Source organism: Atta cephalotes (assembly GCF_000143395.1).
Source record: "Atta cephalotes unplaced genomic scaffold scaffold00002, whole genome shotgun sequence".
Taxonomy (NCBI): domain Eukaryota; kingdom Metazoa; phylum Arthropoda; class Insecta; order Hymenoptera; family Formicidae; genus Atta; species Atta cephalotes.
Window position 1 is genome coordinate 1,883,737 of NW_012130066.1, and position 11,796 is coordinate 1,895,532.

Below are 11,796 nucleotides of genomic sequence, written 5' to 3' on the forward strand. Positions count from 1 at the left end.
ATATATATATATATATATATATATATATATATATATATAGAAGCTTAGAGTGCAATCAATCAAGTTTGTTATATCAATTTAATTATATTTAAAAAAATATTAATCTATATCAATATTGTACTTTCATTACAAAAGTTTAAATTTGTGTAAAAGTAATTCAAAATATAAGACTTCTTTTTCACTTTAGACAGACACTTTACGAGAACTTGGACGTTTTAAATTGCAAAATATTCGAATAATCTTTTTGTAAAATGTAACATCTGGAAATAAAAATATCATAACTTTTGTACTTTCCAGTTAAATTAAATTCTGTCGGTATATTCCAGGATATCAAATAATTTTTACTCTATTTTATTGTAATAAAAAACGTAAGAAAAAAAAGACATCGGGAAAAGAGAACACATACGAAAAAAAGATGCGAGACATTCTCTCTTCGTTGTAATACGGTAATGATCTGCATATCGCTTTGCCGGCAACGATTTTATTCGTTCCGGAAAAGCGAAATGGGGACATGTTCGGTCGACGCGGAAAACTATGTCTTTCGTTGAACAGAATAAGATAGAGACGGCTTACTCACATCCTCGAAGTTCTCTCTCGCATCCAGGATATAGCTCTTCTCGTTAATATCGGATGCGGCATGGACCATCCTGATCTTGTAATCAGGACCCTTTTGCGGTAAAGGCGGCCTAATTTTAACAGGAGAAATGATAGCGCGAAAAAAACTAGTGTGAAACTTAAAGGGAGGGAACGAGGTTTGCAGTCAGGTCCGTAGACGTCTGAAGTTCCGGACTGTCTTCTGCCCCTTCTTCAGCTTCTCGTCTTTCCTCTGGTTATTCGTTCTCTCTCTCTTGTACACTCCGCTTCCCTTATTCTATCCCTCTACTCACGCACGCGCGTACACATATTTTCGCCAATTTCTCCCTCCGTCTCCATCGCGAGCCTCAATCACACTCCATCATCCTCCCCATATTTTATCCTCTCTCTCTCTCTCCTGTTCTCGGTAAACTGAGAAGCGCCAGGCTCGCATCCTCTTCATCTAGCAACATGTATACCCACGTATGCGCACCCCTCGTATCCTCCCTTCCGTCCCCTTCATTCATCTATCTCGTCCCACCCTCGCAGCCTCCCAGTTTTCTCCTCCAGTTAATTGGTCGCGTCCTATTTCTTTTCTATCTCTCGTGCTTTCCCTTCGTTGAGTATCGAAACGCGGGAACGACTGGCAGCTGGATTTATTGATTTCGCGACGTATATATCTTCCCCATCGTGATTCTAGTTTCACCGGAACTACATTTTACATGCACGACTCATCCTGCGTTTTATTTTTTAATAAAATACGTAAGCCGCGCGCGCACGAATCTCTGCATTAGATCGTTACGATATGCACAAGTATATAATATAAACTCGATATCTCGTTTTTTTTTACAGAGAAACAAGTCCGATATGTTGTGAATTGGAATTTTCCAGTTTTCAATATATAATAACTTTATCAGTCTATTAGCTCTTCATCAATCTTGTAAATTATCTATCAACAGTATATGTTCATACACAAACAGAATTTTTTCTTAAAATTTATCTTGAAAATATGACAGTCATGGGACAACATTGTATTTCGAAGAATTTTAATATAAATCTCTCTCATTCATTAATAAAACTACAATAAAGTATAAAATAAGTTTGATCAATTTTACTGAAGTGCATGATAAAAATTTTTTAAATATTATATTACCACAACTATCATATTTTCAAAGTAAATTTTAAAAGAAAATTCTTTCCGTATACGAGATTTCCTCTAAATACTCGCTAAATTACCTGCAATGTAAATTAACTTTAATCTTAATTTAATTTACTTATCTTTTTCTAGTTCTAACAATTAGAAAAGAATAAAGAGTAAATTAAAATTAATTTACGTTGGTAAAAATGAACAGTTTACTAGCATCTCCGTACGGGTAACATATAATCAAAGATCTTGAACACGCCAATAAATCTCACGGCAGCTTTCAGATATATTTACAATTCTATATTACATTTTTACATACTTGAACAACAATTTCACATCATAGATTCTCAGGAGAGAATCTGTCGCAGAGTATAATTATTTGATTGTTCGTTACCGAGATCGCTGTCGAGGCAACGCACGAGGATAGTTTCTCTTAGTTACATTTTATACACAATTTTAATATAGGAACAGAAACGAGAACGTTAGTTACGAGTTTTAGCCGCTGCCAATCGTTAACAACTTCTATCACACACATTTTCAGTATTATTTTACGAAAAGATAGTCTACTGTAACCGCTATTGACATACGTGCTTCTGTACCTATCTTAATTTTGATGAGTGCTTCATGCCTTCATTCTGTTTAAAATCTTTTCAGTACATATTTCACATGAATTTATTCCGGTTATTGATGCCTTGCATTTATAACGTTAAAAATGAAAATATTATGCTTCTATATGTATGTGATTAATAATGCACTGACTTAAATATTGTTTTTATTTTGTTAGACTTGTCGTTGCAGAGAAATCAAGCTCACAGTTAGGATGCATAAAATTCTTATTTACATAAACAAACACATTAGCAAAGCGAGAAATTAGAAAAATATATTTAATTCCTTGCAGCGTAATTGGATAAAAGTGACAAAGACTGTATTTTGGACACATGATTAATTAACACTATATTATGCAGTAATGAAGATAAACAGAGTTATATCAATTTTGAGAATGTTCGAAAACACATCTTTAGTATGCAATGTGTCATATTTGAGGATATTAATTAATATTTAAACGTTTCTTATTTTAAAACTTATTACAGTCTTGACGTTTTGATACTGAAAGTTTTCATCTTCAAAGTCTCAGGAGTCATTAACGAGTATCAAGATGAGTTTAAAACTCTGTATACATATAGCTTATAACATAAAAAATTCTAAATGTAATTTAATGAATGATTCGCGTTAGTTGTGCAATAAATTTTTTGTTATTATTCGTGTCTTATTCAAAATACTTCCTTTTTTTGCGATTACATTAAATATGAAGAAATTCCATTGAATACACAATAGTTTAAATAATAAAAGCTGCGTATTTTATCTCACACAATGTACATTTTTTTATATGTCAAAAGGCGAATGAATGATTCAATAAAATATGAATCGAAAGGACTAGATTGCAATTCATTGTTAATAATGCCTTCGAGGCTTTGCAATCAAAAAAATCTTCTATAATATTCTCAATAGTATTCATATCTCAATGGTAGCACTTGCATGTGCTTGGGATATTTCACTCTATTGTATTAATTAAACTCACATCACGAGAATGCGCAGATATGATTGTGAATAAAAAGAACCTAACAGAAGGCATATCTGTGTTCGCGCTTTTTATGTTCAAAAATCGAAAATCAGTTGTATGATTATCGTACATTGTAGACAGCAAGTTCGATAAAATCGGAAATAATCTTCCGTTATGACTGATCATGACTCTGACTCACATATCCTCACATACTTTATCAGTAGTACGCGACGCGGTGCTGAATTGCATTCATACGAAATTGGATTAGAATCTTAACATGATTCCATCCGCGTTGCGCATCCAACGTCGGAATTGTGCAACGTAGTGTAAGTACACTTTTTTGTCAAGACCCTCGAATAGTCATGTCGCAGCATCTCAAGAAAGCCTCGACGGATCTTGACGATGAGGTACCACTACCCAACCGTTGTTTCCGGAAACAGCGGGCCCTATTGTCGGCGCAGCAGCGGCACTCGTTAACGCCCCCCTCTGATCCTTCATGATCTGCAATTGTCGCGTCAGGTTGCGACACAATTTCACCAGGGACTCCTGAAAGTCGCGTTAATCGCGATAATCATCGAAATTGAAGACTTCTTAAACTTAAGGATTTTTTTTTAAAAGTTAGATTATCATGTAATAAGAACTAATCCACTGGATCCAACGGTGCAAGTGAATTTAGAATTTATACGAGCAATATAAAAAAGAAAAACCTTTTCATCTTCCAGTTTTCGTAACTCCTGCTGCTGTCGGAGACTATCGAGGCTCAGATTCTTCAACATCTCGTTCTTATGCTGGCTTAATAACGCTATCTCCGTTTGGACTTTGAGGTATTCTTCGGCTATCTGCTTGTGCTCCTCGAAGATCTCTCGCGAGAGTTTGCACGTGTCGTCGGGCGTGAGAGGTCTCAGATCGGCATCAAGTAAGCGACAAAAGTCTTCGGTCGTAGTGCTGCTACCTACGGCATTCCAAGATTTTATCACGGATGTTGAATCACGAAATTCGTCATATCCGGCTGCAATGAAATACGCATTATTAGGAATATAGTCTTAAATGTACAAGGGTAGACAAGACTTGAGCATATCTTCAGATTACAACATTATTACAACATTTTATGTTTACACTGGCAAACAATTCGTGAAGATTATCATGTCGAATTAGTTTATCAAACTACCACGCGCTTTCAATCTTGCTAGTTGTTCAAAAACATAATTTCTCTAATTCTAAATATTTCTACTCTGCGTATCTTCGATGAATATGTACTAAAAGTACTAACGCAGTAGGACCCAGCAGCGTTTGAGAGTGTCGGTGCTAACGATCTCCGGATAGTCGCACATGTCGATCATCTAGCAGCCGCTGCTCTCACGCGAGCCACAGTTACCTCGACGACGTTAACATTCACGATTATCCTCCAATAATGCGGCCGATCCTGTCGGCATAATTTCTTCGTTCGGTTCCTCGAAATCAGGTTCAGGTCTCCATCCTAGGATGTAAAAGGTAGCAGTCTCGAAAACAGCGTGATAGAGAATCGCAGTGAATATCAAGAATCTCACTGAGACGGCTGAATTCTCATAATTATTGCGATATCGCTGACGGCTTAATTAATGGAATGATCCGGGAATGGCCGTGTTAAAAATGTATATCAATTCCCGGTCGGATCGATCGATGTGTCCTCGATAAAATCGAGCTCGTATTGCGCGCTTGGCGACCTGCGATCGGCGGGAGGTGCTCCTCCGTAGGGAGTCGGCTCTCTACTAAACAAACGTACGTCTATATTGGGGATGCTGACTCAGCCACACCTGCTTCTAAATACTCCCCACCCTGGCTCCGACGTTGAGGAACGTCGCGGAGCGTATGCGAGCCAAGAACAAAACGCGCTTCGTGGCTTGATTCATCCTCGAGAGAATCTCATTTTTTATTCGTCTTGTCGTCATCTCTTTATCATCTTTCTCCTCTCTCATCCTTTTCTTTTTTGCGCATAATGCCTTAGTTTCTTCTTCTTTCTTCTTAACATTTCTTCCACTATTTCCACAAACATCTCTCCTCCTCACGTTCCCATCTCTGCTGGCGCGATGGTCGTCCTCTTCTTCGTCGTCGTAACGTGCCAATCAAAAGCGAGTCACACGTCCTACCGATTAGTCGTCAGTTAAATTTAGTGCACGCGCACATCGCGGATGCTATTGCGGCTATACGGGCCCTTTGCCAGGGTATATCACCGGCGAACTCCGCCGATCGACGAACCCTCGATGAATATAGCATGCTGAGCTTATAACTCCCTTCTCCGCCTTCTGGTCGCATCTCGAGATTGACCGCAATTAAATTATTTATACGGTTGTCGTCATATAAAAATATATAATTCTGTACATGAGGAAATACTTTTTTCTTTTATACATAGACAATAGTATATATTTATGAATTTTTACAAACTTCAACGCTTAAAGTTATTTAACAAAATTTATATGTCACATATATAAATATCCATATATAAATTTAATATTATCGAGAAAGATAATATTAAGAAAAATATTAAACGATGCGATTACATTTGGATGACTTCACATAAACGGGATAATTATCATATTGAGATAATAATTACGACAAATCGCATACGTGGAAGTACATTATGAGCAATATGCGTTAGTCGAGGCAGACGAGAGACGAAGACGCGATCGTGGAAGGCGCCCGGTGAGTCAGTGCTTAGTATTCTAGGCCGAAAATAATCTACTTCGTGTACCACAAAGCGCTACTCTGTAAGCTCAAATGCGTGCTCATGTCAGCTCGCCTGAGGTATTGTGTCCATTAAAACTTTTTATGTTATCTGACCTATTAATCATATTAATTTTGTATCTTTTTCATAATTATGCCGAAAGATGAGATAATATGATGAATTATGATAGTAATCAATAATAGTATATAAAAAAGTATATCTTTTTTTCTGTCATTGATTGATGATCATATCAAATTTATGATATTTATAATACAAATACAATGATGTCTTATATATATACGTATTATAATATTGCGTGCATCGTATATGTTATTCAATTTCTAGAATTTGTATATAAACCTATGTATTTATAATATAATGTTGATATGTGTTATAAATATACATAAATCTAGATCTTTCATTTGAGATAAATTTAGATTTTCTCTATTTTCCAACTTGTTCCATATTTTTGTATTTATAGATAATGCAATGTGATTGTACATATTATTAATTTAATTCATTGATTACCGCATAAGGCATTAAACGGATAGTTCTTGCGCTAATTTTCCTGGCAATGTGCCTTCAACGCGACAGAGACAGGTCTCGTATAGACAGCCAGTTTGGTGCCACAGCCTCTCTGCGATCTTTTTTCGGCACTTGTTCGGAGAAATACTTGTGAGTACGTATTCACATACAAGTCCCGTAAAACTCTTTCTGTTTATTTATGAGTAAATCAAAATCAAAGCGATCAATATCACATTTTCATGTACAAAAAAATAACATCAATTAAGTAAAAAAATGTATTTTGTACATTATACTTCAAGATATATAAGTTTTTTTTTTGCAAAAACGTAATGCATATGCGATAACTAGAGTTTAATCGCACAAATTCTAAATTTTCTATTTAGTATATTTTTTCATAAAATAATTCTATGTTAATTAATAACTTATTACGCAGAACGTATTACGCAGAAAGTATATCTTCATATGAGTAAATCAAAATACACTTACTTTGATTATTTTTCTTTGTCTTTTGAACCACTTTGTCTAATCCGGCCATGTTATTTGGAATTTCCCAAGATGTATCAGAAGAACTCGGCAAATCCCAAGCGTTCTATAACATGTTAAAAGTTATTATACATAAAATTACTTTTAACAGAAAGAAGGAGGGAGGGAGGGAGGGAGGGAGGGAGAAAAAGATAAATTCATATACTTATATATATTATATATATACATATAATGTATATAGATTTAATTATATAAACAGTAATATATAAAATAATTGAAAAGATAGTTATGAAATGTAAAAAATGTATAAAAAATAAAAATATATATAATTAAACAATATAAAAGTGATATTCAATACATTAAGAGAACTACTAACCGGATCACATTCCACGTGCAATGGAGCGAAATTGCAGTTTTTGTTTTGCAATGCAGTAAGTTTGTCATCGTGTGTCGTCGATGCTGTTGCACTTTGTGATGATTTAGCGTGTTCTAAATTGCTATCCACATTCCCGTAAAAATTATTCAATAGTGAAACCTCATCAGGTATTCGTTGAAATCCTAAATTATTTTGCCGCGGTGAAAATTTTGTCGACCCGTCACTGATCGACGCGGTACGAGGTAATGCAAAAGGCAATGAATTCTCTTCATTCGAGCATTCGTTAGTTTTTCCTATAGGCTTTGGAATTGTACGAATAGTACCGTTTTCCACGGAGCCGTTCATTCGAAAATCTAATGTACTGACTATATCAAGCGTATCCTCCCTCGATGTTTTGTTTTCGTCTACATCATCTTCACTACCTATAATAGATACATACATAGTATATTTTTACATAATAATTTTTTATGTAATAACCATGAACCAAATATGTTATGCATACTTAAGGAATATTCAACAGGTTCTAAATGGCGACTGAAAAATTCTGATAGTTCAGTCATTATCCTTACTACTTCATCCATAGAAGGTCTTTCTTCAGGCGCTTTCTGCCAACATCTGTTGAGAAAAATAGCAAACATAAATACCAGAAATAAATTATATATTGAGTATATTTTTTATAATTACATGGTTTTTAAATATCATCCATAAGCAATACAGATCTGTTCATATAAATATCCATAAAACCAAAAGCAAAGACAGATTTTGAGCAAAGTAGTTATTTTTAGTGGTAAAAAGGCAACAAATTTCACAAAGTCTGTAATATCTGATATTACAAATTGCTGCCAAAAATAAGACCTGCTAATATATTTTGTTTAAATCGAGTTTATAGAAATCGAGCAAGATGTACACGTACTACTTTTACTCGATATCTATTGCCAATCTAACATTATATTATTTGTTCATATAGATCTTGCTCAATTTTTACCATCAATTGGCATAGCATATCAGCAAACTTTGTCGATAGATTCAGGAAACTCAATACATACATAGATGGCTATGGATTTACAATCAAATTTGCTGCCAATCTATTAGCAAACTGCTAACATTTTACTATCGAGATAGTAAACTTAGGTTTATAGATGTATAATATCATATGTATCAGATACTTTGCATTTTATATATTTCTTACCTAGTCATAAGATCTTCGATTGGTCTCGGGCATCCTTCTATTAAAGGGGGTCTCTGTCCTACATGAACAGCCCACATTATCCTATAGGCTGAAGCACCAAGGTCATCAAAGGGTTTTTTGCGTGTTAAAACCTCCCACAAAATGATACCCCAACTAAATACATCGCACTTCTCTGTATATCTAGATCCTTCAAATACTTCTGGTGCCATCCATGCGGCCGAGCCTTTATTATTAGTCATATATGTATTTAAGTCACAGGCTGTGCCGAAGTCACAGATTTTAAGCCTCTGTCCACCCATAACTAATAACAAATTAGGTGGCTTTAGGTCTCTGTGGGATAAAGTTTATAAAAAATTTACTGCTCAGTTCCATTTCTCAAAAGGATAATCACAAGCATGTTGATTTCTTACCTATGTATCAGTGGTTTTGGTTTCATATTATGAAGATAAGCGACACCTTGCGCACACTGAAGGGTCCAACTCATAGCATGACCGGTAGTATAGTGTGGTTGAGGATTGCAATGTAGTACTGTCAGTATAAACACAAAAAATTAATAGGATCATTCAGTTTGTTTAATTAGAAGAAACGATTTCTTTCTAGATATTACCGTTATACAATGATCCACCTTCTGCATATTCCATCACTAGACATACTGGATTCTTGGTGCATGCACCGTACAATTTAACAATATTGGGATGAGCGACTCGAGACAACTGCCGAACTTCCACAGTGAAGGCTTTTCTTTCTCCTTCTGAATTTATATGTTTCACAGCGACATCCTGTCCTCTCCATTTTCCTTTCCAAACAACTCCAAAGGATCCCTTACCAACTACCTATGATCAAATAAAAATCAAGTATAAATCAGCGATATTCTTAATTTCTATCAATATACTCTTTAAATTTTTTGGAGTGAAGTCTCATTTGAAAATCAAGCCAGTCTTAATAAATAAATTTCTATCTTTAAGAAGATGAGAGATTAATGAGATTTTACTCTTTAGAATGAATTTAAATTTTAGAGTTTAGAGAGTAGATTTACTTAAACTTTGACTTATTTTTTTTCCCAGTACGAAAAAGCAAATTAAATCGAGATTAAAACTAATCGATGTTGATGGAAATATAGATATTATTTAGCTAAACATTTTGATATCTGATCTTGTATATTAAAATATTGAGTTTGTATGACATAATTGTGGAATAGAAAAGAGTGTCATCTGACCACATACTTTTTTTTAAAAAAAGTGGCTAATTCAGGAACTTTACTATGAGCTAACTTTGATCAAACTCCAATTAAATGATGATCGATTCAATCGAAAGAATCATTGTTTTTATCAGAGAAACTTCCAGCTGTTTCATTGTTTCATGATCTAATTTTTCTTCCAATGTATCAAATGATAAAAAATTGACAATTTTATTTACGTTAACAGGACATTATAAACATTACTTAAAAAGAAAGTCGAAGTTTCGTCGAAATCATCCTGTATTCTCTTGTGTACGAATGATCTGTTCTCTCTCGTTTGAGGTTATCCTGCTGAGATCGAATGTTTCGCAGGGACAACAGCATTGCAAAGCAAGCTTCGGCTGTGAGAATTAACAATCGAGACGACGTTAAATTTATAAGAAATATCCGACGAGCGTTCGCGGAGCGAGATCAAGAAAATACAAAGGTAGAGGAACGAACTACCTGCTCCGTTTCGATTTCATTATAATCGATTTCTTCAACGAACTGCTGCTGATGGCCGATCATTACTCTGCTTGCCATCGCACACAGTCGACACATAATTTTTTCATTACATGAAAGTGATTATCACATTATTGTCAGGACACATTTAATCAACGTTACAAATTCGCGCACGAGTACGTGTTTACTTAAATTGTCTTCAAACAACCTCGGGAATCGCCCCCCATTTCCCGTATCAAACCGAAGGAAGTGCACTGCACGGATAATCTTGTTGGAACGAGTAAAGTGCCACTAGAATGGAAGTTATCGTGAGTACATATCGCTGGTTCTGAGTGAGAATGTTGGATGGCGCTTGCGGTATACAATCATCAACAATACATCATTCGTAATTCATCATTTATAAGTTATGTTTGAATCTCTTGATTTTGAAGACTCGTACTCCAAAAGAATATGCATATATCTTTCAAATGAATATATATGTTTAATTGTATATTACTTGAAAATTAAAAATATATCTTATATTCATTTTTATCAATGTATACAGCAACTTAAATTTAATCTCGTTTAATTTAATTTTACTCTAAATTAAGATTAATAAATTTAATCTATATTGATATAAAAAAATATTATATACTCAGTTATATGCATCATTAATTGCATAAAAAATATATTTGATAGAACGAGTCAGGAAAAGAAATTAAATAAAAGAAAAGAAATAAAAGTAGCAAAAAGATGGTATAGGAAAAAATTCTGTACATACTATAATAATTAAAATCAATCTTTTTATTTCTTCAAATTTTTTTTATAAATATACATATAATAATTATCATAAAAAATGCAATTGCATTTTTTTTTAGATATATTTATATTTAAATAAAGATTTTTGTACATATAATCAATTTCTCAGATATTCTGTACCCAAAAGGTGCTTTCCAGATAGAAACACGTATAATAATGACACAGCGAGTGCTACACGCAGTGAATCATTTCATCTTTGTTTAACATTAGCAAACAACTTAGGAATACATAACGATTCACTGTGTTACACTGTGTCATCTTGGAGAAAGCACCCGAAAATATTAAAATTGTCAAAACAGTAGCATCAATAGTTTATGAGATACCTTATATTTTATTTTGACATAATAAAATATGAAATCGTCTCGTAAAATATTTAATTTTGTTTATTTTGTGTTTTTATGAAATATAAATTATAATCTTGTACCAGTATATATCTATATATCTATATATTAGTACAAGATTATAATTATATTTCATATGTATTCATCTAAACTTATGTTGCCTAAAGACAAGATAATTAAAAAGTAAAATATATTTTACAAGACATTTCATATTTTATCATGTCAAAATAAAATATAAAGCATAAATTAATAAAAAATTAATAATAAATCTCATAAATTAATGACATTTTGATGATTTTAATACCTTTGGATACTTTTTCCAAGTTGAACAGTGTAATGTAATGAATCATTAATTATGTATTCCTAAGGTGTCATATATATACACACATATATATATATATATATATATATATATATATATATATAT

At 33.6% G+C, this 11,796-nt stretch overlaps 2 protein-coding genes across 2 annotated transcripts in view; both read right to left on the bottom strand.

The window, feature by feature from the left end:
- LOC105619949 (putative sodium-coupled neutral amino acid transporter 11) overlaps positions 1–771 on the bottom strand; it is a 9,883-nt gene extending 9,112 nt beyond the window's left edge. Inside the window, exon 1 of the mRNA XM_012201466.1 lies at positions 578–771. Within this exon, the coding sequence (XP_012056856.1) occupies positions 578–646 (69 nt within the window). The 5' untranslated portion in view covers positions 647–771. The remainder of the gene's footprint in view (positions 1–577) is intronic.
- A 2,882-nt stretch (positions 772–3,653) lies between these two features.
- On the bottom strand, positions 3,654–10,329 carry LOC105619960 (mitogen-activated protein kinase kinase kinase 7-like). Its single transcript, XM_012201477.1, has 9 exons — positions 10,234–10,329; positions 9,160–9,385; positions 8,963–9,080; positions 8,553–8,882; positions 7,866–7,978; positions 7,364–7,785; positions 6,991–7,093; positions 3,986–4,230; positions 3,654–3,824 (listed from the first exon to the last, which is right to left on the bottom strand). The coding sequence occupies exons 1-9, from the start codon at positions 10,327–10,329 to the stop codon at positions 3,654–3,656; spliced, it is 1,824 nt and encodes a 607-aa protein (XP_012056867.1).
- Between the last annotated feature and the right edge of the window lie 1,467 nt (positions 10,330–11,796).

Bases quoted from the DNA above. Each gene is read 5' to 3' on its own strand.
- LOC105619960 (XM_012201477.1), bottom strand. From the start codon at position 10,329: ATGTGTCGACTGTGTGCGATGGCAAGCAGAGTAATGATCGGCCATCAG. The intron at 7,094-7,363 runs GTTAGTAGTTCT...AACATGTTATAG, and splicing joins TGCACGTGGAATGTGATCCG to AACGCTTGGGATTTGCCGAG. The intron at 4,231-6,990 runs GTAAGTGTATTT...GGAATGCCGTAG, and splicing joins GACAAAGAAAAATAATCAAA to GTAGCAGCACTACGACCGAA.